At 44.5% G+C, this 27,529-nt stretch overlaps 1 protein-coding gene and 1 long non-coding RNA gene across 6 annotated transcripts; one reads left to right on the top strand and one right to left on the bottom strand.

The window, feature by feature from the left end:
* Nucleotides 1-905: 905 nt before the first annotated feature.
* LOC149365047 (uncharacterized) lies at nucleotides 906-2,872 on the top strand. Of its 4 annotated transcripts, XR_016289250.1 has the most exons (5): nucleotides 906-1,634; nucleotides 1,745-2,003; nucleotides 2,067-2,134; nucleotides 2,251-2,415; nucleotides 2,786-2,872. It is a non-coding gene; the product is annotated as an uncharacterized LOC149365047 (long non-coding RNA). The 4 variants fall into 4 exon arrangements; XR_016289249.1 differs by having other exon boundaries at nucleotides 1,745-2,134; XR_016289248.1 differs by having other exon boundaries at nucleotides 2,067-2,415.
* Nucleotides 2,873-4,705: 1,833 nt separating this feature from the next.
* LOC149365048 (peptidyl-prolyl cis-trans isomerase FKBP8-like) lies at nucleotides 4,706-27,450 on the bottom strand. 2 transcript variants are annotated; one of them, XM_089575124.1, is made up of 12 exons: nucleotides 27,237-27,425; nucleotides 26,640-26,980; nucleotides 24,834-24,981; nucleotides 23,774-23,861; nucleotides 21,643-21,753; nucleotides 20,020-20,094; nucleotides 17,791-17,821; nucleotides 16,623-16,709; nucleotides 15,418-15,507; nucleotides 11,391-11,468; nucleotides 10,748-10,894; nucleotides 4,706-7,137 (listed from the first exon to the last, which is right to left on the bottom strand). In XM_089575124.1, the coding sequence occupies exons 2-12, from the start codon at nucleotides 26,961-26,963 to the stop codon at nucleotides 7,048-7,050; spliced, it is 1,269 nt and encodes a 422-aa protein (XP_089431250.1). In that variant the 5' UTR covers nucleotides 26,964-26,980; nucleotides 27,237-27,425; the 3' UTR covers nucleotides 4,706-7,047. The 2 variants fall into 2 exon arrangements, with proteins under 2 accessions (XP_089431250.1, XP_089431251.1); XM_089575125.1 differs by lacking the exons at nucleotides 4,706-7,137; nucleotides 10,748-10,894; nucleotides 11,391-11,468; ... (1 more) ...; nucleotides 16,623-16,709; nucleotides 17,791-17,821 and adding an exon at nucleotides 17,849-19,623 and having other exon boundaries at nucleotides 26,640-27,450.
* Between the last annotated feature and the right edge of the window lie 79 nt (nucleotides 27,451-27,529).

The following is a 27,529-nucleotide window of genomic DNA, read 5'->3' on the forward strand; positions in this document are numbered from 1 at the left end:
CTAACACGTGGAACTTGAGACCACGTCAAGGAGATGCGCCAGCAATCAGCAGAGAGTTGCCACCGTAGATTAAACATGCTGTAAATCACGGCACATAAATTAGATGGCTCTCCTGCTTGACGTTTCGAAGAGCAGGCGCGCCGGTGCAAAGACCGCTCTTTGTATTCGAACACAGAAAGCGCGTTTTCTCCTACGGAGCCCGAATCACGTTCCACATCGAGTGCAGCTAACCCGCCACTCGTAAGGCTGGATTTAGGTAACATATAATGGCCCTGAAAGCCGACGGTAGTTACGAGAGTGAAAAAATTTGCTTCATGTTGCGAACGCCTCTGTTAGGCCTCGGCTAGCTGGCGGCAGCATGCGGATTGACAGGCGCAGCTCACGCTGCCTTCGCCGCCTTCGCCGAGCTCGCTCGCGCGGTTTATCGCGCAGATCACCCGCGCGCTATCTTTTCGTGGCGGCGTATCTTGGAGTCAATCTTTCTTTAGTCACGCTGTCACGCCGCAGCTTGCTGCTTGGTGTCGCTCCGCACGGTGGCGATGCAGGATAGTTTGCCAAAGTGGTTTTAACCGTTTAAAGCAGAAAAAAATCTTAGTGGAAGCTGCAAGTGCTTAGTTTTACATGAAAGTATTAGATTCAATTTGTTTTTTGGTTCTTTGATGATTTGTTTATATTTACGTTTAGAAATTTAGTACTTCATTTGGTCATTTGGCGTTGCAGAGGCTAGCGATTGCTACGCGCGCGAAGCGGATGCTGTGCACGTTGTAGTACGTTTCGCTGCGCACTTTTTTCCGCGCTGGTTGGCACGCCGCTGCAGTTTGCATTTTCCCCTTTTTCTGCGGTATCGTTTCGTTTACTACCAGTGTTGCACTGAGATGTGAGCCTCGTTTTCCACAAAAGTAAGTAACCTTCCATTTCTCTTCTGTGGTGAAAGCGTCGGCTTTGCCGGCTAAGCCACTAACGCGCCTGATTGAACCTTTGGTTTACAAATCACAAAACAGTATCAGCCAGTGTTTTACATACCAAAGTGCAACGTTGAATGTATTAAAACAGGGCATTTGCATGCATTTGAGCTTTTGTTAAGTGCATACAGCTAGGCTGCTCTCGCATGCGAGTTGCTTTCTTTACCAAGGCGATGACAAGGTGAACGTGACAAAGCTTCAAACCAACCAGCTTTGTTTAAGCGTACGTTGATAAGGCGCGAATTTTTTCCTACACATTGATTAAAGTCTGTGCTCTATTGCATTCTGGCAGGGTTTTATTCTTGCCAAGGACTCTCGTCTGGCCACCTGTGCGCTCCAATTCTCCTTGCTGTGATTGCCGTCAGTGAAACTCGCGTTAAAAAGGCTTTGGTTATCTTAACTGCGTCAAGCTTTTATTTCATTGCGATTGAGAGCCCCGGCACAAAGGTAGTTTACTCAGTGGTGCTGCTCTGTATGTGTGCAGGCTGTTTGACAGTGCAGTGAAGTACTACGGCTCTTTGCAGGCATGGCAGCTTTTATTTTTTGGAAAACCATTGCACCGTGCACAGCTGGCGTTGTCCCTACTTCACTGTGTACATTTCGTTTTGGGTACAGGCTGTTCAACAGTGGTTTTCAGAGGACCTCCTTGCCTGCTCAACTTCTCAAGTTTTGGTAAGCACGCTTTGCAGCTGACACCTTCTTTTGCTTCATGATTTCTTGTATAGGTCTAGGCTCTTTGCTAATGTTCATTCCACAAGCCCCATTATTTGTTTGTCCTTTAGAACTCCAACTGTTGGCCGGAGGAGCAAGGACCTGGTCTAGTTTCATGCAAATTAATAGCAGCACCTTGTACAGGGTCAATCACACTTATAGGGAACACGGCTCCCCAAGGCTGCACACACGCGGACCACTATTGCGACCGAGCCAGTAGCAAACCCGTGCAAAGGAGCATCTGACACTAAACACCACGCCGAGGTCCCTCTTCTCGTGCGCCACTTTGCATTGGTTCATGGACGGGTTAGATGCAATGGCACTCGGCAGGTACGTGGTCACGCGGAGCCGTGTTCCCTCTAAGTGTGATTGACCCTGTACTTGGTTGTTCAGACGACTTGGCCTGGAGATTGTTTCAGTTCTGAGGTGGGAATCTGGACTAACGCTTCTTGTGCAGTGGTGTAAGTAATCTCTTGCCCATTGTTTGAGTTTCATCGTGCAGATTAGAAAGGGCTTCTTTGGCAATGCAGTGTTAGGAACCTTATACACACGCACTTTTATTTGTCTTATCTTTCAGATGTGCCCTGTGTGGCTGTCAAGTCAAGGTCCAAGATTTAACACATCTCTGGTGAATACTGAAGTGATGCAGGCATTACCAGGACAGCAGCATCTCTGCTATGTTTTCATGCGACGGTGCAAGATGTCAAACATCAACCACTTTTGATTCAGCCACATCTTGCAGGTAAGAGAAAGCCTGTTTGCAAGATGCAGCTTAGGAGGTCCTATGAGTACAGTATGCATCACAGTAAGGCAGTGCACTTGCTATTGACTGCTTGGCTTTCAGTGTTCATGCACACTGTTTGGATTTTGCTTCTGTTAAAGGCCTCCACAGTGATTGATTTCTTGAGTTTATGGTGAGCCGTAGCACTCTGCTGAAATGCCGCTTGCAGTGACATCATATGCATCTATGTTTTTAATTAGCTTATTTTATTGCCTGTGCTGTCACTCCTTGCCATTTCCTGGTCTTATTTGCTTCCGACTCCTCATTGGCCATTCTACATGCACCTGACTGACTGTGCTTTTGGTTACTCTAATATTTTTCACTTCTGCAGGCTGCTGAACAGAGCTGGATTTGACTTCCCCTTGTTACCGTCTAGTTGGCATCCTCCTTGCAAAAAAAGCGATTTTTGGAACACCTAGCGAGCTCTTCAGTGCGATCCACATCACAGCAACTTGCTCATCAACGCATCCGTTGTGAACAAGGCCGGGGCCGAATGAATTTTTGATTTAATAATTGGTTGCTGCTCGACACTTTCCTGCCATCCAAGTTCTTACCGTTGTAACGTCAGCCAAACAAGTGAAGCTACCTCCTCCGTGGCTTCTAACATTAATTTCCTGATCCTTTTCTTTGTGTGGGTGTATGCACTGGATTCAATAAAAAGTAACACAGTGACTGAAAAGTGTGCTAGCCCATGCATTTATGCCTCATTACTACAGCCATACATCCCTTGTAATGTGGACTCATTGTTCGGGTCATTGCAAATCAGCGTTGAGTTCTTTTTTTGACTGGTGTATACCAGAAAAATGAACTATAACATTTTTAAAGCTTTAGAGGGTTTAAAGGCAGCACTAAAATCAGTCTTGAAATGCGTAAAATAATCCAGGCACCCATTTCGGGAAAAAAAAAGGAACGTCTAAAAAAATTCTAAAAAAGTTCTACCTCAGAAGTTTTCTAGCCGTATACAAGCGTAGCGTTAGCAGAGCTAATAGAGGGCTAGTAAACGTCTAAGTCTAAAAAACTGCTTAGCTGAAACTTCTTTTAGATGTCACGCTTTTTTTTCCAAGACTTTTTTTAGACGTCTAGTAGCGCTTTTTGTGTTTCGTGGGTTTCAGCCCACTCCAACGCCAAAACTTGCGTTCTGGGGTCAGAGCTAGCCAGCACGGTCTCCCACCGCTCGAGAGAAGGAGCAGTAACTAGATCACCCGGAGGTGGCTCTATTTTGCAGTCCCGCAGGATGTGATCATAGGTGGCTCGTTGGCCACAGTGTTTACAGTTTGGGTTGTAAAGATCTGGATAAATGTGCGCGAGGAGTGATGGGGTGCGTATCGATCTCGTCTGTAGACGACGCCACGTAACCTCTTGTTCTTTAGTCAGGCTTTTGTCCGGAGGGAGGAAAATTCTCCTCTCTAGTTTAAAATGATCAGTAAGATCATGATATGTGATCATGGAGTCCTTTGTGAAATTCAGGGAACCAGACTCATCCACTGCCCGGTCGACGAAACCTCGGGCTTTATTGTGGACTGCCTCGTTCCCCGGATTCCCCGAATGGGCTGGGACCCATATCAATTCGGAATAATTTGGTGAGAATGGTTACTAGCCAGAGTACAATTGGCCCCGTTTGAAATTCGCGCAGTGTGACGTCACGATCGTTTCGACCAATTGAAAAGCGTGACATTTCTGTCGACAACTCCTGCTTACGATGAGACATTAAAGGCTTCCGCCGTAATACTACTATCAAACTAATATTAGCGCTTTGAGATATGTGGCGGAAGTGACAGAGAGGTGTGGACAGAGTTATGGCAGAATCATGACGCTAGAGCTCTACGTGTTGGCATTGACAACATTGGAACCATGGAGGAAGGAAAGAACTAGTTTTCCTTCCTCCATGATTGGAACATACGCCACTGGCCTACATTGGGTAAATTGGTATGACGAACAAGTTGACCTGCATAACTGGCCTGGGTCAGTGGACACCTTGCACTTTCAGGTACGCGGCAGTGGCGTCCCCCTGCAAAAAACGGCGCTTTCGCACAATATTTCGTGCTTAGCGATGCTCAACCTCCAGCCAATTTTTGTTTCCCTTTCATAGATTGCTATGATCCAGGTCTAACAACGGACTTGCAATCTTGAGGACACTAGAAACATCTCAGCCACTGCTGAAACGCCCAGCAAATTGGAATCTAAGCACCAATAGATCACTACACTTGTTCCTTTCCACTCAAGGACTAGAAAGAGATCACAGTGTGTAAGGTCAGGGCTTGAAACATTTTATTCAAAACAGCTTCAGGCAAATGTATTCTCAACACACCACTTCAGAAATATTTGCGGTGCATTGTCCCAGCATTTATTGTCCAACATCGAAACTAAGCGAAGAGCAGCCATCACGTAAATCTTGACGGCAACAGTGATGTAACAAGAAAGTTCAACACTAAACTCATTTCCTGACTGTACAAGATGTAGTACAGTAATAGTCAGCACAAAAACGGTAAAGACGGAATGCTTACCCGCACAAAAGGTGCATCAGAAGTAACATGTGATGTTGGGAGAGTTTATTTGTTCAAATGTACAGGCACACATCCCAAACACTTACTTAGCTGCATGTGGACAGAAATATAACTCAACCTACCTGCCTGCTATTGTTTGGTGGGGAACAAAAAGAAGAAAGAAATGTTTGTGCAGCCATAGTACAAAAGGATGTTAAAGTGTCCTAGAAGGGCAGACAAGAATGCTTAAAAAAGGCTCACAAGCATGTCAAACTATGTGGCTAGAAGTGAGGTACAAAATAATGATCATCATCATCTTCAGCCTGACTATGCCCACTGCAGGGCAATGGTTTCTTTCTCTCATGTCTCACCAATTAACCCTATCCTACACAAAATGCAAAAAAATAAGAATGGTGGTGCTTGTTCAATGCTTCTCAGTAAAATTTATACGCTATGAAAGCTAAGAGCTCTGCAGGCCAAGCGTACATGGTGCAAAACATGATGTTTGCTGGTTCATGTTTATTGGCTCCAGCTTACCAGCCCAAAATTATTAGCCTAAGCTTGCTTTTCAGTTTTACTATTTTAACCCTGCTACCCGCAGTTTATTTTATGCAAGTTGGCTTCACAGTGAGCCCTCAAACTACAAAATATGCATGACCACATTTTGGACGCACATCATGTAAAACACTGGCACATAGCATCGTCGTAGTGCTCATTCATAGCTTTTTACACGCAATCCTAATAGAAGCACAAAAAAAAAGTCTGGCCATTATCACACCTAGTACAAGCAACTCGATGCCACCAAGCAGGAAGAAATCTCTGGCAGCTCCCACTAATAGGTCAACACTTATGCCTGCCAGCTCTACATCCATGCATGCCACAAGCCCAAAATTTGGCCTTCAGCAAAGCTACAGTGAGGTTGAAAAATGTCAAAAATTTTGGCTCTTATGTGTTTCAACACTATAATACAAGACGGCATTAAAAATACTCAAGCATTGAACATGCTTTGGCAGCCAGCTTACATGCTGGTATAAAATAATGCTGTACCTTTACAGAAAGAACAGCAATCGAAAGAGGAAGTTTTGGATACGTTTCACACGGCATAAACACAAGAGATTCGCTAGAATTCCAAAAACTGCTGACCAAGAATTGTGAATTTGGCTTTTATGAGGAGACAAAAAAAGATACTGGCTTGAGACAATGCGCACCACCTCCGAGCATTTGCTGTTAATGAGTTGGTAAGAGCTACCCTTGGAACTGTTCCAAAAGCCAAGAAGTAAAGGCAGAGCCAACCCAACCAGTTTGCGGCCACAATATAGGTGCACAACACCACAGCCACACATCCCTCACGGTGCAAACCATAGTTTTCAACAAAGCCTAAACAACATTACACCACCTCACATGCTTTGTCCCAAGGTTTGCATGCAGCTGTTGTGGGATTCACGTGCAGAACAAAAGCAGTGTGGCTTGATGAAGTTAAACATTTATTACAGAGTTTATATCAGCAACAACAAACCTAAAGCCTTCTGGCTTCACTAAGGTCACATATATAGTTATCCTGAAAAGAAACAGAAAAACAAGGAAAGAAAAAAAGTCTCACTGATGCATAAAAATGATGCTTGCATGATTGGGTGTCATTATAAACTCACTACGTGCAGTATGGGCTAACAGCTTCGTTTGTTCTGGAACAACAGCCAAGTAACAAGGTTGTGGAATGAAAATTTCAGGCACAGCGAGGCACTTCATGAAGGTGCTGCATAACACACTTGCGAAAAAAAGAAAAAAAAGAAGTAAACAAAAAGTGAGAGCTATTTGGGTCCCAAATACCTGACTGCAATTGAAAGAAGCAAGACACTGCAGAAAAACCACAAAGGAAAAAAAAAAAGAGGCCTGGAAGCAGGAGCAGTAATCACACCATGAGCACCACTGCTCATCACGAGCCAGGTTGAGATGAGGGATAGGGAACGTGGGGGTAACGCAGCCATTTCTCAAGTCTTTTTTTTTTCTCTTCCTTGTAGCGCTGCCGCCCACAAAGCTGCCTGGTAGACGCGCACTTTGCTTGGGAAAGTATTTCACGTGCGGGTTATTTCGTGCCGCACGAAGGTGGCTGTCATACGGTGCCCAGGTGGCGATAGGCGGCGATGCCAATTGCTGCGACTGCCGCTGCCACACCTCCAGCAGCCAGTGCCCAGTTACGGATCTGCATGAAGTGAAATATGTGCCTCTTAGTTTTTTTTTTAGTGGCACTGCTAGGCATGGGGACTGCATGCCTTAAGAATTTCACACGGCCAGTGGAGTTAGACCTTTGTCCAGACTTTCTGAGGAATACAATGAAACATGGAATGCCAGAGTATGCACTTCAAGCTAGTTTCTCAAATGCCAGAACATAAGATTCATGCTATTTGCAACTACTGGAATGAAAGTGCCATTCATATTAAGTGTAACAGACCTCTGTTTTTAATTCACATAATCATCTAACAAGCTGACAAAGCACTGCCTATCAACTGGCCCGGATAAGCTTTTGAAAAGATACAGGAGGTATTCACATGACCTCAACCGTAAGGGGCACTACTAGTGGCCGGCGCGGCATTCGCCATGTTGGCGGTCATGAGCGCAGCAGCTAGCCGCCGCAGCACTTAACTCGCTGGTGATCTATGATATGCGAGTGTGTTCCACGTCTCGTCGCAGAGAATTTCTGTCCGAGCAGTAAAACCGTGTGAAATAGAAAGGTTCCACTTTGTGAAAACGTCGGCTCATAGGAATGCAGAGATGCCAGCATGGTGTGAGACATACTGCTGCTGCCCGTTGCATTCACTGATATCGAGGCCCGCCTTGTACACGGCTTAAGTTAGATGATGCAACTGCTTGACAAGCAGGTGAGCCCAAGAGCCGTGCTGAGGGTGCTGACAGCCGAAATGCCGTTCTTCATTCTTGGAGAAGCGAGTTGATGTGTCTGTTTGTTTAGCTAGCTTAACTTGTCATTTCTATCTGCTGTAAGAGCAGACAGAGCAGTGTTACGTTGCTACAATCAAAACTGCAAAAAAGTCTTGTTGGGTCTGTGATTAGTGCTGAGAGCGCATGTTCTGTCGCATAAATAAGGCAGCCTTTACGCCTTGCCTTTCTGCTGAGACACCGTCTGTGAAGCTTCAGCAGTTCGTGCACTAAAGCCGCTGGAAATAGAGTTTCTGCGGCGCACCAGTTTTGGAATTTGGGTAAAATGATGTGCTGTTTGTCCATGATGTGTCCTACATGAGTAGCAGACAGTTGTCAACTGATATTAAAAGCTGCAAGTCGTGTACATTATTGTGTGCGGTGCAGCTGACCATCTATGCTGCCAAGTTGTGGCATACAATGGCTGCCTAACTGAAAAACTGAACAGGCAGTTTGGTTATATCACAGCACAGAATAATTCTGCTACAAACTTCATGCACACAAAGCATTCCACAAAGAAAACTGGACACTGAAGCATTTAACAATGCGCGAAGATGTTACGGATCACTAAGAATATGGGCCGGGTACCTCATGGCATACTTGATACTATGTGAGCTGGCGTGAAATGACCGCCAACATGACGCATTAGCCGCGATGACGCTGTCGCCATCTGGTAGTGTGGCCTCGGTGAATACCTCTCATAGAAATAATATGCACGCCGAATTACCTTCTTTTCACTTTCCTTGGAGAAAAAGTTGCATGGATATAGAGAGATCAACCCGAAAACTAAACAGTAATTGCAAGCACTAAACTTGCTTTTAATCCATTTTTATTTGTGCTGATTCCCTCAAAGCATCTTGGTTGTCTAACACAATGCCAGGAGCTATACATGTGCTAGCCTTATTTGACGCTTAGAACTATATGGGTGACATTTGCTTGGTTTGGTTTATGGACTTCAACGTCCCAAAGTGATTCAGGCTATGAAGGACGCCGTAGTGCAGGGCTCCAGATAATATTAACCACTTGAGGTTATTTAACATGCACTGACATCACACAGTACACGGGCCTCTAACATTTTGCCTCCATCAAGATGAAACCGCCGTTGCCAGGATTGAACTCAAGTCTTTTGGGTCAGCGGCCAAGCACCATAACCACTGTACCACTGAGGCAGCTGCGTAGTAACTACAGGTGTGACTACATATGTGAACCATATTTGCGATAGTACTTCACATGTTTAGCTTCACTGAACTTCCAGTTAAAATTACTGCTGAAGCGAACATACTTCCTTTACTCTTTAAAAGGCTCTGAGCAAATCCTCAATACAGGTGCAAAGAGGCAAATAAAAAGCGAAGAAAGTTCTCACATGGAAGTAATACATGAACTAAGCCCCCAGAAGCTTACAGTCCTGGGAGATTAGGCCCAACTTGGTTAAACCCATAGGACACTGAGCGCACAAAAAACGAAAATAAGTGCCGCAATGCTAGTGGGTTTCCTCACACCAAAGTAGAAACAACGAAGCCAAACTGAATCACAGCCAACCCCATCTTTCCAGGTGGTCAGTTTAGCAGACCAAAGTCCTATAACAAGTACTAGATCAAACGCCTCATAAGTGTAAGGAGAGTGCAATGTATGCAAGCTGGAACGACTATAGTATGGCCGTGCTGGTGCTACACACAAGATGGGAAAAATGGCGGCAGCAGGCAAGACAAGCAGGCACCAACAAATACACATGTGACTTTTCTAAGGCACTGGGCAAGTTGTTCAAGCTTGCATGTCACATGCAACCATGCTGTGCGATTAGGGTGCAGAAAATTGGGTTTCTTTGGCTCTGCACCCCATTAGACACCATTGCTGACAAGTGTACATTGCCAAGTGCCCTGCAGGGAGGTCCCCTTTCAGTTGTCGACTATGGGAGTTCCTTTTGCATATCATTCTGTACTCATCAACTGAATGACTAATAAAAAAAATTCTGCTTCTGATTCTGAAGATACAACAACCTGCAAGGTAGCCTGCATGGTGACCTCTGGCAATGCATAGCATGTTTCTGAAACACGTGCATTCACAGGCTGCACCAACAAATGAACAGACAATGCATGATATCAAAAACTAGCCTTGAAGTGAACTACTTTTCTGGTACACTTCAAGCAGAGACCTATTAAAATGTGTATATGATCAAATTAATGAGCTCTGCTCAATCACAAGTAATGCTAATCAATTTTGTATTGGGCAAGCACTGCTTGGTTTTGACAGATACAAAAAAGAAAAATCACAAGAGCACTTCTGCCTAACTACGCTATATGCCAGTCATATTCTCAAAGGAGCCTAATAAATGGAACCGTCCCAGCATGAAGCTGTAACCATTAATCCCAGCAAACATTTTGGTGTTACTCATTGAAAAGCATTGAAACCTGTTCATAGGGCACAAAGAAAATACCAAGTTGAAGATGCTTTGAATGCCCAGCAAAAAAAAAAAAAAGAAAACCCACAAAAACACACACACATACACACACAAAAAAGGTTTAGACATTTTCATCAAATCACAGGGAAAAGAAGTGGTGATAGCTTTACTAAATCCAGAGCAAACGTTCCGCACGACAATTAATGCAGCACCTGCCTTCCTTGGGATTGCGAGGAACTTGAAAGTAGCACTAAGAAAGAATGTTTTCAAAGGTGGAACTCTGACCATCGACTTCAAACTACTACTTTGTGCATATGCCTAACCTAGACAATTAGGTGCATAGGGCATTTTTCTTCAAGCTAAATTTGTGTCCTTTGCAGATATAGTTAACTTTTTCTTTTATGACTCCATTGAAACTAAGTTGTCACAGCAGCCATGCACGAGAGCTCTGCATGTGTGCCCTTGATGAAGATTAAGGTACCTTGCCAAAGCGTGATCCTTTGCCCGTCGCGTTGCCGTCGGTGCCACTGCTGCCGCCACCGCCAAACATACGCTTGTACATAGCCTTCTCGGCACGGTCCTCTTTCTCCTTGCGCACCATGAGCCGAGACAGCTCCTGCTGAATTATCTGTGCACCAAGGAGAACACAAGACAAGATCGCAGGGCGAGTGTCGGGCACATCTAAGGAGGCGAAGTAAAACTAGGAAAGTGCTTTTCTTCTCCAACGACACACAGGAACCCCCAAAGGGTTGGAAAAGAAGCACGCAAAAATTATTTAAATAAACTGCGCACTAACGCTGAGGCCTATCATGGGTTTTGCTTCGGAAGCTTCTCATCCCTCCCCCCAACCCCATTTTTCTTAGTGACACATAATGCTGTCATTGCAGGACACAGCGAGGAATTTTGAAATGAATAAAAGTACCGGACCAACAAGAGAGTGCTGAGTACTTCTGCACTCAAGCTGCAGTACAACGCTTTGCAAAGACGGCTGCAGTCACAGAGGTAGCGTCTTGTTTCTGTGAAGCCACAGCTGACATGTTTTGGCACACCACGTCCACAAGCTAAGCCTGAAGTACTGTCAACACCCAAAAGAGAACGGGGCAGGAGGAAACCAAAAAACGTACTTTGGTGTCAGGCTCCAACTTCAAGGCTTTCTTGAGTACAGACACTGCTTCAGAAACATTGCCTTGGCTCGCAAGTATCTGGACAAAAGTATAAGAAAGGGCTATGCAGTAGTTCATCAAGCGGCAGTCAAGAAATAGGAATTATTCTTAGACTGTTACTGTTAAAATACGATTTCCAGTTGTATTAGCATGGTTTGATAGGAGAGACACATGAGGTGGTGGTGCATGTCTTTAGATGATGTAGTCTTGATAAACATTTAATTAGATGAGGCAGTCTTGCTAAGTATTGCAGCAACTTAAGTGTGTATCATTAGAATGGGTCTGTTGCCTGTGTATGGTATGATTTGGTTTATGGGGTTTAACAACCCAAAGTGACTCGAGCTAGAATGGCTCGGAATAATTTTGACCACCTGGGGTTCGTTAACATGCACTGGCACTGCACAGTTCATGGGCTTCTAGCATTCCCCGCCACAGCCGGGATGGCACCCACGTCATTTAGGTCAGCAGTTGAGCACCATTATGACTGAGCCACTGCAGAGGAGTAATGGTAACTATTGTACTGCATGTTTTGCATGAGATCGAAGTTCTGAGACACTAAGTCTACACATGTCTGCTGAGGTGGAAATAAACCCAATGGGCGTAGTGGTTGGTTTCGTGTCGATATTAAAGCCTTTAATTAGTAGAATTGGTGACGATCTGTGGACAGTAAGAGTGAGTCTGTAGCGCCCGGCGACGCTATAAAGCGCAGGCGCTGAGATCGGCGTTCCCGCGACAGAAGAAAATAAAGAACCACAGCGCGTGCTCGGAGCGCACGCCCGGCACACGCAGTCCGGAACTAGAAGCCTGCCACTCTGGTCGTCTCTCTCTGGTGCTCCGCTGCGACCCCGCAAATTCTCAACAAGTCTGAGGGATGACATAACTTCGGTGGTGGGGGCGGTTGGTGATTTCGAACTGCTTTATTGTCACTTGAACTGCAAGCCCATATGCCAACCTTCTTGTCGTTAATGGACACCGCACTCAGGGTGAGTTCAGACTATGGCAATCGTGAGGCGCTAGGGTTGTGTGGTTATGCAGGATGATCCATATAGCAGAAAAAATGCAGGAGATCCCTTCCTATCTTGTGGATCTACTGTAAGCCCAAAGTGCATGTTAAATTTTCTTACCACAACACTTCAACACACGTTCTAATTTGAACCTTCTCATACATCCAAAATTTCCAAATCAACTGCAAATTCACCACCACTATACTTTACAGTATTGCTCACACCTCTGTTATCTTTCATACCCACTGCATGCACATTTTTTACTGCATTATTGGTCAAATGTTTAGAGGAAACCCCCAAGGTGGAGTAGATTTGTAATAAGGGAGTAATTACTCATTGACATCCACCCGAGCGCAGCCATACGGCTACAAAGGAAAGCTATACAGCTTTCTCAGAAACATCGTAGTTAAGGAAAAATTCGTCCTGGTCCGAGGTTCGAACCCTGGACCATTGCTTTACCGGAGCAGTCGCTCTACCAACTGAGCTAACCAGGACAGCAAGCTTATGGTAGGGCGAGAGCGAATTGATCAATAACTCAAAGTGGGAGTTTTGTTGGTCAAATGTTTGACCAACAAAATTCCCACTTCGAGTTATGATCACTTCGCTCTCGCCCTACCATAAGCTTGCCGTCCCGGTTAGCTCAGTTGGTAGAGCGACTGCTCCGGTAAAGCGGTGGTCCTGAGTTCGAACCTCGGACCAGGACGAATTTTTCCTTAACTAGGAAGTTTCTGAGAAAGCTGTATAGCTTTCCTTTGTAGCCGTATGGCTGCGCTCGGGTGGATGTCAATGAGTAATTACTCCCTTTTTACTGAATTATATGTGCCTTGTTCTATTCCACCAAAAACCCCATTAAGTGTAACCATCAAAACTCTGAGATCATAGTTTCTATTGGTTTGGAATGTGAGGTTCCTCTGACCAAACCTGAAGCATGTCAAGGCAATAAACAAGGCAAACAAGCGAATAAATTTTAGTGCTGATTTTCTCAGAGGTTTTCACTTCTTCTGCGATTGCTATCAGTCATCCCTTTGGCATTTCATAACAAATGATAGTAGAACGGTCCTCATTTTTGCACATGAATCCTGAGACTCTGAGGAGTGCAATAAAGCTTTGATTTTTCTATGTACGCATGCAATAGTTTTTGAAAGTTTCCTTTGCAAGAAATGTTTTCATGTATATAAGCATGCTGAAGTTTAACTTTTATTTCCATGAGTACAAGGCATTCAAATAAAGAACTAACATCTTATTTGCATTTATTTAACAGGCCTTTATAAACCTACTGATATTAATAACTAGAGCGTGCTTGTCTTTAAATATTTAACACTGTGGGGATGACTTTCTGAGGTGATAATTGTAATTACTTGGCAGCTATACTAGCTGGTTTATAGTAAAACCCAGTTCTGAATTCAACATAGAAAGTTACATATCTGTGCCAAGCTTGGCTACATTTCATGCAAAAAAGTAAAAATAGTTTGAATTGCCGCATCAACCATTAAGATGAACATCAAGGGACTACGAAATTTTTTTGTCATATCAGAAGTGCTCCAAATAGGATATACAAGCATGCTAGGCACGTCCAAATATATGTTACGTGAAAAGAATGAACTAAACTGCTTTGCAGGAGGATGATAATTGCAAACAGAGCATTTATTGTGCTACGCATTAAGTGTGTTAAAGAATGAAGGCAAGGGGCAACCTCATGTCATCCTACTTGAAAACAGCACTGGTCAGTTTTTCTGTTTTTGCTACCTCTTTTCCTCGCCTCCGCAGCAACTGTAACTTGTGATATATTTTTTTTTTTCATCAGGCTCCAGGTGCTTTGAAGATGTCCAACTGGTTAGCCCTGCATCTCTCTCGCACCTTCTGCAGCACGGCTGTTGTTAACTCTTGCCAGCAAGTGCCCCATGCACCATTCTGTTTGCCGCAGGCAACGCACATTCGGCGCCGATATCTCGCCATATCTGTGCAACTGGCGAAGGACAGGGTTAACTGGAGGGACATGGGAGAGGCCTTTGCCCTGCAGTGGGCATAGTCAGGCTGATGATGATGATGCAGCATGTATGCGCGAATGTGCCCTGCTTTCTAGCTCTGGCTTTCCCGCAAAGATGCGGCTTCGTCAGAAGGCTTTCCCTCCATGGATAGGAACCCTACAAGACTTCCCTGCAGTTTTGCGCAAACGTGCGCGGAAGCTATCTCGTGGAAGCCAGCGTTTTATTTTTTGTAGAAAAGTTTTTATTTCCTTTCCTTTCTTTGACAGTGCCAAGACAGATGCTCAGGGTCCTTAAGACTTATGGACGCTCCCTGAAAGTTTGGCTTAACTGAAGGAAGCGCAAAACAATTCCATTTTAAGTGCACTAATTTTTTACACTGAATCCTGTGGGAAAGCAGCCGAATGTTTTTAAATCGTTCATTTTATCCGAGAATACACCTTAACCGATTTCACTTCTATGGGAGCTCACCGTATTGACACCCTATAAAAACAACTCTAAATCATGGGAAGATGAATAATGCTTTTATTATGTTGGAAAACTGCAGGCAGTTATTTTTTTCCTTCATGACTACTAACAGCGCAGTCAAATTACAAAATCCAGAACATAAAGGAAACATTCTTGGTCCATGCTATAGTGCAAATGAAAGTGCTGTGAATCAATGCAAATAACGAACTGACAAAAATAACTTTGCAGGTAACATGCACATTTTAGGTGCCAGTCTATTTTTCAGAGGAAATTTAGGTTCCATTACAGTTTTGTGTCCTTATTCACAAAAAGAAGGACTTCTGTAAAATATTGTTCATGATCTGATTCTCAGTGATCCGTTTGCTGGTGCTGAGACATGGGTGTGCTGCCAGGACCTCTGTTGACTTCTTGATGTGTCTTGCGTTATAAAGATCATCAGAATGTGAGACCAGTAACAGTGAAAAATTTAGGACACTGGCAGAGGTTAAGACCAACAAATAAGAGACAGGAGGATTGAAATACTGCACTGACCTTTCCTTTTCGATACAGTGCTTTGACATTGTTCGGCTGAACCTTCAAAACGAAGTCAACAGATTTTAGGGCGGCCTCATAGGCTTCCATCTGTAAAATGACAGATAAATGACAAATATGTATGCTCAATGCTCATCGAAAAGAATACTGGGCGAAGTAAATGAAAAAAAAAAGAACCTCATTGACTGACCAATCCAACAGCAACAAGTACATTAGACTACTCATTACTTCAAACTTCAAAGGATCGGAGATTTTTGTTTGAATTATCAGAAGTGCCCTTTAATATGACCCAAGACTAAATATGGTTTGCTTCATGAATATACCTGTGCATACAAAAAGTGTTTTGGAACCTTTTTGCTGTGCAAATGTTGCTGCAAACAAGCACACCATAAAGCATGGGTGGAGGCCACTGACACATTTATTTAACCGGCTTACTCCAACTGGCTGCGTGCTTGAAGAAATGTTAATAATGCACTGGCCTCCGAATAGAGTAAAACCACCATATTTGGGACCTCAAGAGAGTGGAAAAGAAAGGTCTGGATTATCTGTAGGTCAAATCACTACAAAAACACTTAAAAAAGCAAAATTTAATTGATAAAAAAGTAAACAATGGCAGTCTTCTTTGAGTGAAAACTGCGTGGCAATGATGATTCTTCACAATGCTGTCATGTTGCGCTGCATGTCCACTGCTAAGAATAGTATCAAAGCAGAACTACTCCAAAACAGTCGGGCCTTCCTTGGGCTCAACGACATGATGGTGGTGGAGCCTCCTCGCAAGCGGCAGCGCTCATGTAAGGATGGCTTCACCACGTTAGTAAGAAGGTGCCCAAGAGGAACAAATTACCCGAGTTTTAATTATAGAAAGCCTGCTGTAAGTTACAGTAATTGGCTTTTGCCCAAAACTGCTTTTTTCAATAAAACGTTTGAGAATCACTGAATAGATGACACTGTTCGCACAGCCCACAGAGAAAAAAAATGTGTGGTAGCAACAGGAAGCCGCAGTATGTCTCCTGCTTGTCAAATTCAGGAATGATGATGCGTTTTACGTTCCCTTAGAACAAGCTTCACGATTAGCTGCAGAGCACTGAACATTGAAATGCATTACAATCACTGTTGTTTTTGCATCTGTCATTATGGAACATCCTCTTAGCTGCTGGTCGGCGCATTTGTGTGACTACACAAACAATCCCCACCAAATCACGCACCTTCATCTGGGTTGCTGTCAGGTTGTTGTAGACCTTTAACCGAGTGTCCAGCAACAACTGCAGGTCAGCAGGCGATTCAGAAAGATTCTGGAAAATTACATTTAAAAATCATTAAGTAGGCTATGGCAGCAGTTCCTGAAGCTAAGCAGCCAAATAAATAAAAAATGAATCCAACAAAAAAGTATTTGAAACACGCGCTTCGAATTCGCTTCAGATAAAAAAAATCAAATCATTCACACATGCCTAAATCTAATATGCAACATCTAGTTTACAATTACAGAAAAAAGACACAGTCATCACAAAAAAGGCGTGACTTCTCAGTGGAAGCAATAAAGGCCCATGTTGCAAAAAAGACATAACAATCATAGTAACCTGCCCACATTTAATTAGTATAGCGCTTATAAACAGACACATTTACAGCACTTGCAGCTACAACATGTAAAGATGCAAAACAAAAAATGGCTGAGGCTTAGCTAAGGTTAAGCCTAGTCAGAAGCGAAGCATATTGATGGCTAGGCTTGGTAATACATGGCTTTCCTTGGTTGAATACTTGGTCATTTTAATACAACCACTAGAAGCCTTCGTCGTGGGGGAAGACAGCGGCATGGCTACAGCGGAACGCCGACTAACCCCAAGACGCGCGTTGGGTGGGCGCCTGGATTGCCACGGAAGCCGCGTCTGCTTGCCCGGTGGAGCGAGCGTTTCACCTACACCGAGTGTGAACGCGCGTTCGAAATGCGCGGGAATGCCGCTCGAGGACATTCCGGTGTCTGGGCGATGGCATCGTTCTCCCTCTCCCAGCACGTGACGGCGATCTGTCGTGACGTCGTGTGTCACGTGGTATGTCACGTGGTGTGTCGTCACTGTACCACGTAGTCTGCATGGCGTGCAACCACAGCGAAGGCGCGAGGTGGACCCTTATCTTCCTCTGTCGTGACGTCATGTGTCACGTGGTATGTCACGTGGTGTGACGTCACTGTACCACATGGTGTGCACGGCGTGTAACCACGGCGAAGGGCTGTAGTGTACCTCAGTCTTCCTCTGTTGTGACGTCATGTGTCACGTGGTATGACGTCACTGTACCACGTGGTGTGCACGGCGCGTAACCACGGCGAAGGGCTGTAGTGTACCTCTAGTAATATGCTTCGCATAAAAACAGCACACTTACCAGACCCATGTCATCGAGAAAATCTAAAGCCCTGCAAAAAAGAAAGGAAAAGGAAGACAAACATGGAAAAAGTGAGGAAATGGACATTCAATGACAATGCACAGTAGGAAATTTGCAGAACAGTGAAGCAGGAAGAGCAAAGCTGTTATGTTCGTGTTTCATCATCATCATCATCATCATTTATTAGACCCTTAAAGGCCCCTGGGAGGGGGTATTACATAAGGGGGGGGAGTAGTACATTCATCATGACTCACATTGGTGGGGAAAAAAAGAATTAAAAAAAAGAACAAACAAGAAAACACACAACAAAAGCGTAAAGAGAAATAAAGTCACGAAAGGGAAATGAAACCATTTATACAGCAAGATAACACATCAGACGTTCATTAAACCTTTCTGGATCGCTTTCAATGACAACCGATTCTGGAAGCCGATTCCAGTCTTGAATAGCGGCTGGCAAAAAAGATTTGTTAAAGGCATTAGTTGATCCGTGTAAACGTTGGATGCTCATGGAGTTGAATAAACGGGATGACGTGCGCACAGGAGGGACTAGAAGGGACTCGCGTAGGTTAGGAAAATTGTGATATAATTTGTGCAATAAACATAAGCGAGAAACTTTGCGTCTAAGGGCTAGTGGGCTGATAGCGATGGATGACTTGATAGCGGTAATGCTGTGGTGAAAATCGTAATCTGAAGTAATGAAGCATGCCGCATGATTCTGAATGGGAAGCCTGTCAACAGGGAAGCCTGTTGACAATTTTTTAAAATATAGGTTATTTCAGGAGTAAAGCCAGCTTTTGCAGCACAGTTATATACAAATGGAAGTAGTGAATATCAGAAAACACACAAAAATGTAATTGTTTCGCTAGTTAACTAATTTCTAGTACACTGAAGCCTGAATATAAAAAAAACTCGGAACAGTCTACTTATGATCAGTGCTGTGAATCAATGAATTTTGGATATCCCATGCACTGATTGAAAATCACGAAGCAATTGAATGCGCGCGATCACACCTACAAACAAACATTACTCGGTGATATGTGTGTCATGTGGTTTTCCCAGTCCTACCTGTGCTGTGGTGGAGCAGCAAGCAGCAGGTCATTCCTTGCTGGGGTCAAGAAATTCATACGACCCGTCCGCTACAAAGCGACATGCTGGTGGGTGTGACCGGATGTGCTCTACAGCCAAGCGATTTTTTTAATGAAGCGCAGTAAGTAAAAAATTCTAGCAGCCCACATTATCGAAGTGCAAGCAGGCCATCTGAGCAAAAGTGGTGAATGTCTATAAATGACTACTTTAAACTACTCATATAGAGCCTGCTTCAAAATGTCTGCATCGAGGAACAGTATTGCAAATAAAATAGAAAAAGCCTTTCAATTCAATCTTTAAAACAAATCATTAATTTGTTGCACAAAATCTGAAAAAATCATACAGTATCACTTCCGATCCCTAAGAGTGCTCATCTCAAATAGGCACCGTGAGCAAAATTAGAATCCGATGCCAAAGAACAGTGGCTATGGAGGTATGTAAAGTGTGGCGATGTTGCCCCTCACCCGCCAGATGCACCCTTCTCTCTCTCGGGGCCTACCGCGGCTCTTCCCCTGCCGGCCCGACCTTGGCGCGGCAGCGGAGGGGAGGCGCCCGCGTCTATGCGTTATCACATGAGCACCCCTCCCTTCCCGCCCTCTCGGTTTCGGCAAGCCATGCACACGGGACGCAGAGTAGAGAATTGAAAGCGAGACGTCAGAGAAAGCGGAAGCGACACCAGCGGCGGCCCAGGTGACCCGAACTGTTCTCCTGTGCCTGTTTCCCATGCCTGCTGCCTGCCGTTGCTGCCTGCGTGTGATCAAGGGAGGCCGTCAGAATTGGGAGATCCCAATAAATGGTTTTGCCTGCGGGCTATTCCTCGGTGGTGGTGTTTTTTGCGGCCACAGGTGTGGTCGAGCTAGCGGAGTGGCGCTGGCCCTGAGTGCAGGGTCCAAACCGCGCTAGAAACCCCATAAAAGAAATAAAAACTCTTGACTGTCCATCCACCCCCCCAGCTGGTCTAACTCTTTTCTCACAATTATATGCTGTGTAAATGAAGAAAGTACTACAGTAATATCAAAACACAAACTCCCACATATACTACTCAACTCGTTTTCATCGAAGGAAGTTAAGAGTAACTATAAATGCCTTTCTGTCACCACTATCAGGCTGCTGTGTTGAGCTTTCAAGTTACTCTGTCCTCACCTCCTGTAGCAGTGGGCAGCATTTGAGTAGTCCCCTCGGCCGTACCAGAAGTTTCCCCGTTCTCGCTTTGCATCCCTGCAAAACCAAGCACACAGTAAGGTCACCCAGGTCCTTCGACTCCACCAGCCCAACTGCTTTACAGCATCTGAGCCAGCAAGCACCGCTAGTTGCCAAGCACACACGGGTTGCGATTACTGTCACTGGTGACAGAGTATGAGCTTTGGATGTCCCCACTGCTCTTGAAAATTACTTGATCGACTGAGTGCTGAATTAGAAAAGTTTGTTGTACAACTTAACAAAATGAGAGAAGCCAACAGCCACAGAAACCAAGGAGCACAGGGGATTTTTTTTAAATTTATTTATTTCTTTTTTTTTTTGTGGTGTTGATCAAGTAAGACTATTACTGTCGCTTAAAGCTAATTAATTAGAAAAGCAGAAGAAAAAACAACCAAATGCCGCCGGTTCGGATCCCACCGGCGGCTAGAAAAGCAGAAGAAAAAACAACCACATGCCGCCGGTGGGATCCGAACCCACGACCTCGGAGGTCGTGGGTTCGGATCCCACTGGCGGCATGTGGTTGTTTTTTCTTCTGCTTTTCTAATTAATTAGCTTTAAGCGACAGTAATAGTCTTACTTGATCAACACCACAAAAAAAAAAGAAATAAATTAATTTAAGAAAAAATCCCCTGTGCTCCTTGGTTTCTGTGGCTGTCGGCTTCTCTCATATTTATAACGAGCCTCTCATTCCCCCTCAACTTAAAAAAATGTAAGATATGAATTCAATATATCCATAGGCTGCAAAACCTTCAATTCACTAAGACATCAAGTGGACAGGTACAAAGGATCTAACAAGCTGGATGGCCTTGTGAATTTTCCAAAACGGCACAGCTAAACATAGCTACCAAATGTAGGCATGCTTGTTGCAGAGGCCAAGAGGTTTTAAAAATTTTTTACTTTGCAGCAGAAGGTGATAATCTCATCCTTGCTTATCCTTTTACTTCTTACCATGTTAACTGAACGAAGGCAGAGGAAAGCCAGGACGCCGCCAGATACAAATCTATGTCAGTGCTTCATAGCATCACACTCAGCTGTAAAGGGTTGCCAACTCCTGCACCAAATGTTGCACTGTCTATATTTTTTTAGATGCAGTCAAGCCTACTTAAAACTGTTGCAGCAACAATGAATGCTTGATTAATACGAATGAGGGAGGTGCTACTAACAAAATACGTACTGTGTTTCTTCCTCCTTTCTTACTACAGATGTGAAAAAGTGATCCCTCACAATATAATTAAATCGAAATTAATAAATAGCTAGATTCCATTTTTTTCTGCTCCGCTGCACTGACACAAAGAATCCTTGTATTACAATTATGATGATGCTACGTCTGGGTGTACACTGCTACAATTGCAGACAGCAGAAAGGCACAGGAGACTGGCATTGTGTGTCCTTGGGTCCCACAAATAAATCCTGTTTCTCCACAAAGAGCAACAACACAGCATCTTACAGCACAACTGTATGCTACAAAACAATGGCTGATATCGCAAGTCTGCAGCATCATCCTGAGAAAGATCTAGGAAGTTTATGGAAAGCAAAATAATGAACCAAGAAGAAAGAAATACCCACCCAATGGACAGACGCTCCTGGAAAGACAGTTCGCTCTCCTCCTTGGCAGGATAGGTGTCAAGGAGCTCCACGTGATAGTGCAGCGTCGCTTTCGGTGGCACGTCCGGTTCCCTGAAACAAAAAAGTGTATCACACGTAAACAGGACGCAGCAGAACTACCTCAGCTAGTTGTTAATTCGTAATGTAATACTATCTCACAGTGAAGAAATAGGGCAGCAGCAGAAAAGAACACAGCCCTGAAACACAACTGTAGTGCTGTGGTAGTGCTTCTGTCCAAGTCCTTTTGTGGTTTAAGCTCCTCTACCATAAGATACCAAATGGTCCGAACTTCAATGCTGGTAAGCTACATTTTTAGTGCAGCACTATCCCTGTGTGTCTGTCTTCGTCTTTTTGTACTCTATGTGTTTTCCATCATGAGCTATCAGTCTGGAATTGATAAGGTCACAGAAACCTGGTCATGTAGAACAGCAAATGGAGAACACATAGTGCTTATGACCAAGAGAGACAAGACCGAAAGTGTAGACTACTTCATCAGTGTTGTTTTAACGCGATCACGTCAGGGAGCTCGTGTCGCAGAAAACCCAGCGTCGGCGTTGTTGACCATGAGCGAAAAATCCCCGAAAAATCCCCTGAGAAGCAACTGTAGGAGGTAGGTGGGCCAGCTGGTCACGTGACCTGATGGTGTCATCACAACCTGCCCACCGGATTGTGAGCAAACTGCCCACCGTGGCAGGTGGCAGTTAAATTAATGATTGGTCATGAGAGGATGCTGGGGAGCGCAACCTGGGTCGAACAAGTCCCACTGGTGGCAGCATCTGCCATCGCAGGGCAGTGACGCATCGCTTAACCGCTGCACCACTGTGCCAGGAGTGGTACAAGGACTCCCAGGGATCTATAAATGTTAAGTAGAGGATGACCAATTCTGCATATGTGAAAATTAACCTATTAGCTATAGTGTCATATACTTAAGGTGCAGCTCAAGTGTCCCCTCCAATTTTTATTTCTCATTTTTGCCCAGCTATTCAAATGCAGCTTGTTGAGTGAGTAAACAACAGAAGAAAAAAGGAGAATAAAACACAGGACTCGTATGCTCACTTTTATGTACCCAAAGAGCACCAGGGCCAAGTGTAATAAGTCACCAGTTCCTTACTACACTTGTGTCAGTGAATTTCAATACAGTGCCACTTTTCAGATGCCAGTATGGAGACCTTGCCCAAAAAAGTGGAATGCATCTGTTCTCCAGCCACTGTAGTGATTTGCCATAGCGTTAATTTATTCAGAAGAGGGCAAATACGGGCTGGTTGGTACATGTTTTACGAATTGGAAAAACAGCGCAATCAAAGACGAGACACAAGAGAAGGACAAAACACCAGCGCTGACTAACAACCAAATGGTTTATTGCTACAGGCAAGGCAGCATATATATGAAATGGCATTTCATATATATGCTGCCTTGCCTGTAGCAATAAACCATTTGGTTGTTAGTCAGCGCTGGTGTTTTGTCCTTCTCTTGTGTCTCGTCTTTGATTGCGCTGTTTTTCCAATTCGTTAATTTATCCTTTTAGGAAATACTGAAGGCTTTTATAATAGGCCACAGAAAGAGAGGCAAAGAAACAAACATGTTCACAAAAACCAATGCATTTTTAAAATGAAAAGCGAACATTTCAGCAGAGATCTGCAGGGTCAGGCGGCGAATCAGAGGTGAGAAGTGCTTCTCTCACTCCATCCAGTCAACCCTGAAGAAGGTGCTGAGTCGGTACTAAAATGTCTGCTCTTCTCATGAAATTTTGGTTAAAGTAACATATACTTTTCTAAGTACTGAAGTAAACACAAATATAACACACACAGGCCAAACCTGTGAAAATAAAAAAAGTTATGATCAAGCAGTCGGTGTTCAATTATTTGAGGGGAATCAGCACTGTTTAGTAGGTCAGGCAGAAATATGCTAACGTGATCTGTAGTTCTATTTATCTATTGTATATTTCACTCAGTACTCCACAACAAATGAAGCTGCATGAGGTCTTGTGCATAGTGACCTGCTACAACTAATCCTGCAGTAGCCGTTGAAAGAATAAAAAGGTGCCCACAGTCTCCAACAGTCCTGATGTGTCAGCCAGAAGCAAAAGCCTTACCTTCCCTTGTCCCCATAGCCCAGCCTGGCAGGTATGACAATTTCAGCCACCTCTCCTTTCTCCATGAGGGCGAGTGTAATGTCCAAGCCTGTGCAGGCAGACCACAGCAAACAATGCGTGCCTGAGCTCAAGTGCAATGACTGCCACAACACAAGCAAGCATACAGGACGAGTTGCACAACAAGCTTGCAACCAGTGCATCTTGTAAATACTTGGTCATTCTCTCATTACTGTACTACTACTATCAGCAGTGTGTTGTCGCACTCTTAGAGCCATCAGCAGGGTCCAGGAAAATTCAGCCGAATGGCAGCAATTGCATCGGCAAGAATTTTGAAGAGCGAGAAGCAGATGCGGTTAGCTATCTAAGGTACCCAACAGTCCTGAGACAATCTTCCTCGAACACACATCTTGAATTCTGCAGACACACAGGACAGAGGCAGTGGACAACAAAAGATTGTGCCTCTACCCTGCGTCCTTTAATGGTTATTTTTTCCTATTACAAAATGTGACCATCATGAATTAGCTTCTAGCCGCCACAAAAAAAAAAAAAAGGTCATTTAATATTTACCAGCAATCCATATTACCTCTGGTTCTGTCTCAAAGCAGAAAAGCCACAGTACAACAACAGCATACAAACAAATATAGAACAATAGATGTAGGTAAAGATGCCGTATGTTCAGTGACTGCAGACATTCGTACACCAGTTAGAGCAGAGCTTTAGGGGTCATGCCTAACTGACAGACGCAGTAGCACAAAAAAGAAAGCCATGTATGCTGCACGGAAGTAAGGCTGTAAAGGGGAAGCTGAAACTGAAGAATTTCAATGGGTGACAATAAATCAAAAACCTAACGTGAAAGTGACAATGCTTACTTTTGTAGCTACTAGAATAAATACTGTGAAAGAACATGGATGAAGCTGCTACATAAAGCAAACAGAAACACATTACAACGACATGAAACATTGAAACTAACCTGGAGTAGATGGAAGCAAGAAATCATTCTAATTAATGTGACTGGACGGCATGCATGACACACTGCCCTGGCAGTTCATGCAGCACTCACCGCAAACAGTTTCCATGTCCCCCAAAATGATACGCCAGTCCTTCTGCTCCTCGAAGACTGTGCCATTGTCCAGGGTGCCCGTCAAGTTCAGCACGACCCAGTTTGACCTCTGCGGCCTCGAGTTCTTGCCCTGACCGGGCTTAATCACCTGCAGCCCAGTAAACATTTTGTGAAAAGAAGCTTGCAAAATGCTAGCTGCTGGTTTGTCGCCATGAGAAACCCCTAAAAGGCCACGATGGACAAATTTCAAAGCACAGTGGCACACAAACTTAACAAAATGAACAAGCAGGATGCATAGCATCAAGCAGCAAGAACACTCTTTTGCAAATTGGCCGCCATCCTTGCCGATGTTCAACAAAATACCAGCTGGCTTCTACTTGTGCTGCGTCCAAATATTGAGAATCATCTCCATGAGGATGCCTTCACTGATAGAAGCCATGGAAACATTTCAAAACGTTAAGTTCCAAATACCAAAAGTAGTGTACACTGAAATGGCAGAGGTGTGATAAAAAAAGAAAAAGATATGAGCAATAAAGGGAAATTAGAGGGAGACGTCCTTTGTATGCTTGGAAGTTTTACGTTATCAGAATACACCTAACGGCACCAGATAATGGTGAACGTGTTCTACTTGTGAACATGTTCTATTGATATACACTAGGAGTTCCATATGTTTTGCGTCCAAGGTTTGCACTTCTTCATTAAATGATGGAGTTGCAAGATGCTACACTCAAATAAAAGTTTGCATGTTGTAATTGGCAGGCACATACCACCTCTTCATGTTGTCTCCCCCAGCAGTGTGATAGAGATAAAGGCATGAACAGGTTCGAGCACTGAAGAAAAACACCGACTATACCGAGCCACCACCAGTGAACTAGTCTCAGCATGTTGCTGAATGAATACCACACCTACAGAGCACTGCACCCTAAAGCCTGGACCTTGCACAGTTCGGCTTCTGGCTACTGCCAAAATCAAACATCTGAAGGATATGCACTTTGGATCAATGCCATGTGCTGCTGGTGTTGTCACAAACCACCCTAATTTCTATGATGATACGCAGAGGACAGAGCACTGAAGGTAGCTTTGCTTATGTACCACGTACCTATGTTCACGAAAACAAATTTCTTTAGTGGGTGCTAAAAGGGATGAAGGTAACTGTGACAGGTAAGTAAACATAACATCTAAATGCACTGATGTTTGCAGCAGAGCGCTGTTTTTATGCTACAGACACAAGGTAATCACAAGCAGCCCAAGAATGACATAAGGGTGTGTTGCAAATAACTTTAATGCTGAAGTAGAAGGTAACACAAGAACACTAGGAAAGAAATGCCAATTATCTCCGAGTGTGTGATAACTTGCTGGACAACAGCTAACATAGGCAGCACCCGAGTTATCAGCACTTCAACCTAGCCTGCGCTCTGTTTTTCTGTTCCGAGAACAATTTCGCAAACACAACTTCAAGAGTTCTGCTGTGGGAAAGCAGAACTTTTTCACAGAAACCTGAATGGTTAGGGGAACGAAACCATGTAATCACGTAACTAATTAAAAATAGCCGCTAAGACAGGCTTGTTTTCAGAGCTGATCAAAGCAAGAAATGCACAAGAGTGAACACATCATGGCCACAGGTCAAGTTTTTTCGCCGAAGCTTCTCGAAAGAATGCACGACAAAATCTATCACTACAGGTTAACACTAGTACTCTTCGCAGTGTTTCCTAAAGGGCTGCCACGAATACAACAGTACAGCGACCATAAGTCGCAATGGTCCAAACTTAAGTGGGACGCCACTGACGACAAATGTGGACACCTCACCCTTTTTTTGAGTTCGCCGCTTCCGAGCACGTCAAGCCAACCATCTTCGTCGACTTCTTTCTCGGGCTCTTCGTCTTCAATGACGATTTTCTTCTCTTTCTTGGGTTTGCTGGCCTTGTCGGCCTCAAAGCTCTCCAGGGGCGGCATGTCCGCGAACGACGAGTCGTCTTCATCGTCCCCGGCGCCGTCCGCTTTCGGACTCTGGATCGGCGAAGGCCCCTCGATGTCGTCTTTGCCGGCCGCCGAGTCCTCGTCGAGGCAGTCTCCCTTCGGACCCGGTCGAAGGGGAACGTCTTCATTTGCCACCTCCGTGATTACAGGCATTTTATTTTTTTTTTTTTCTAGAACGGAACAACGCAGAACAGACTGCGATCAAGCATCCAACAGCACTTTACACGGCGGTAGCATGCTACGCGGCTCCCAAGAGGGTCAGCGGCCTGCCGAGTTCTAGAACTTTTCGAAACTCGCTGCGCAAGACAGCCAAGCCGTCGACAGGAATAATCTCCATAGCTACAAAAAGTGCACTGAGCTTTTGATTGTAACGATCAGAGCAAAATAAGGGGCGTGACGGGTGCGCCGTACCGTCGAGACACTCACATGCCCGTCGACCAGCCAAGCAGACCACCAGCGTGACGTTCGCACGCAGCCGCAGCACAGGTGAAGCCAATGACCGTAGTCGCGATCGGCGCGACGCCGTACGTGCGTTTCAGCTTTTCTTGGGCAGAGTCGTAAAAACCCCCTCCAGAAATGCCAGTTTCAATTGCTTTTGTTTACTGATCTCAGGGTTCGCAGAGCAAAATCGGCAAATGAATTATGTTAAAATATGGTCGTCCCCTCCGCCTCCCCCCTCCCCTTTTCCTGTTACATACCGTTACCGCGGCACCAGACAA

The sequence above is a fragment of the Amblyomma mixtum genome, chromosome 2 (assembly GCF_055824585.1).
Source record: "Amblyomma mixtum isolate Tamu chromosome 2, ASM5582458v1, whole genome shotgun sequence".
In the NCBI taxonomy this organism is placed as follows: domain Eukaryota; kingdom Metazoa; phylum Arthropoda; class Arachnida; order Ixodida; family Ixodidae; genus Amblyomma; species Amblyomma mixtum.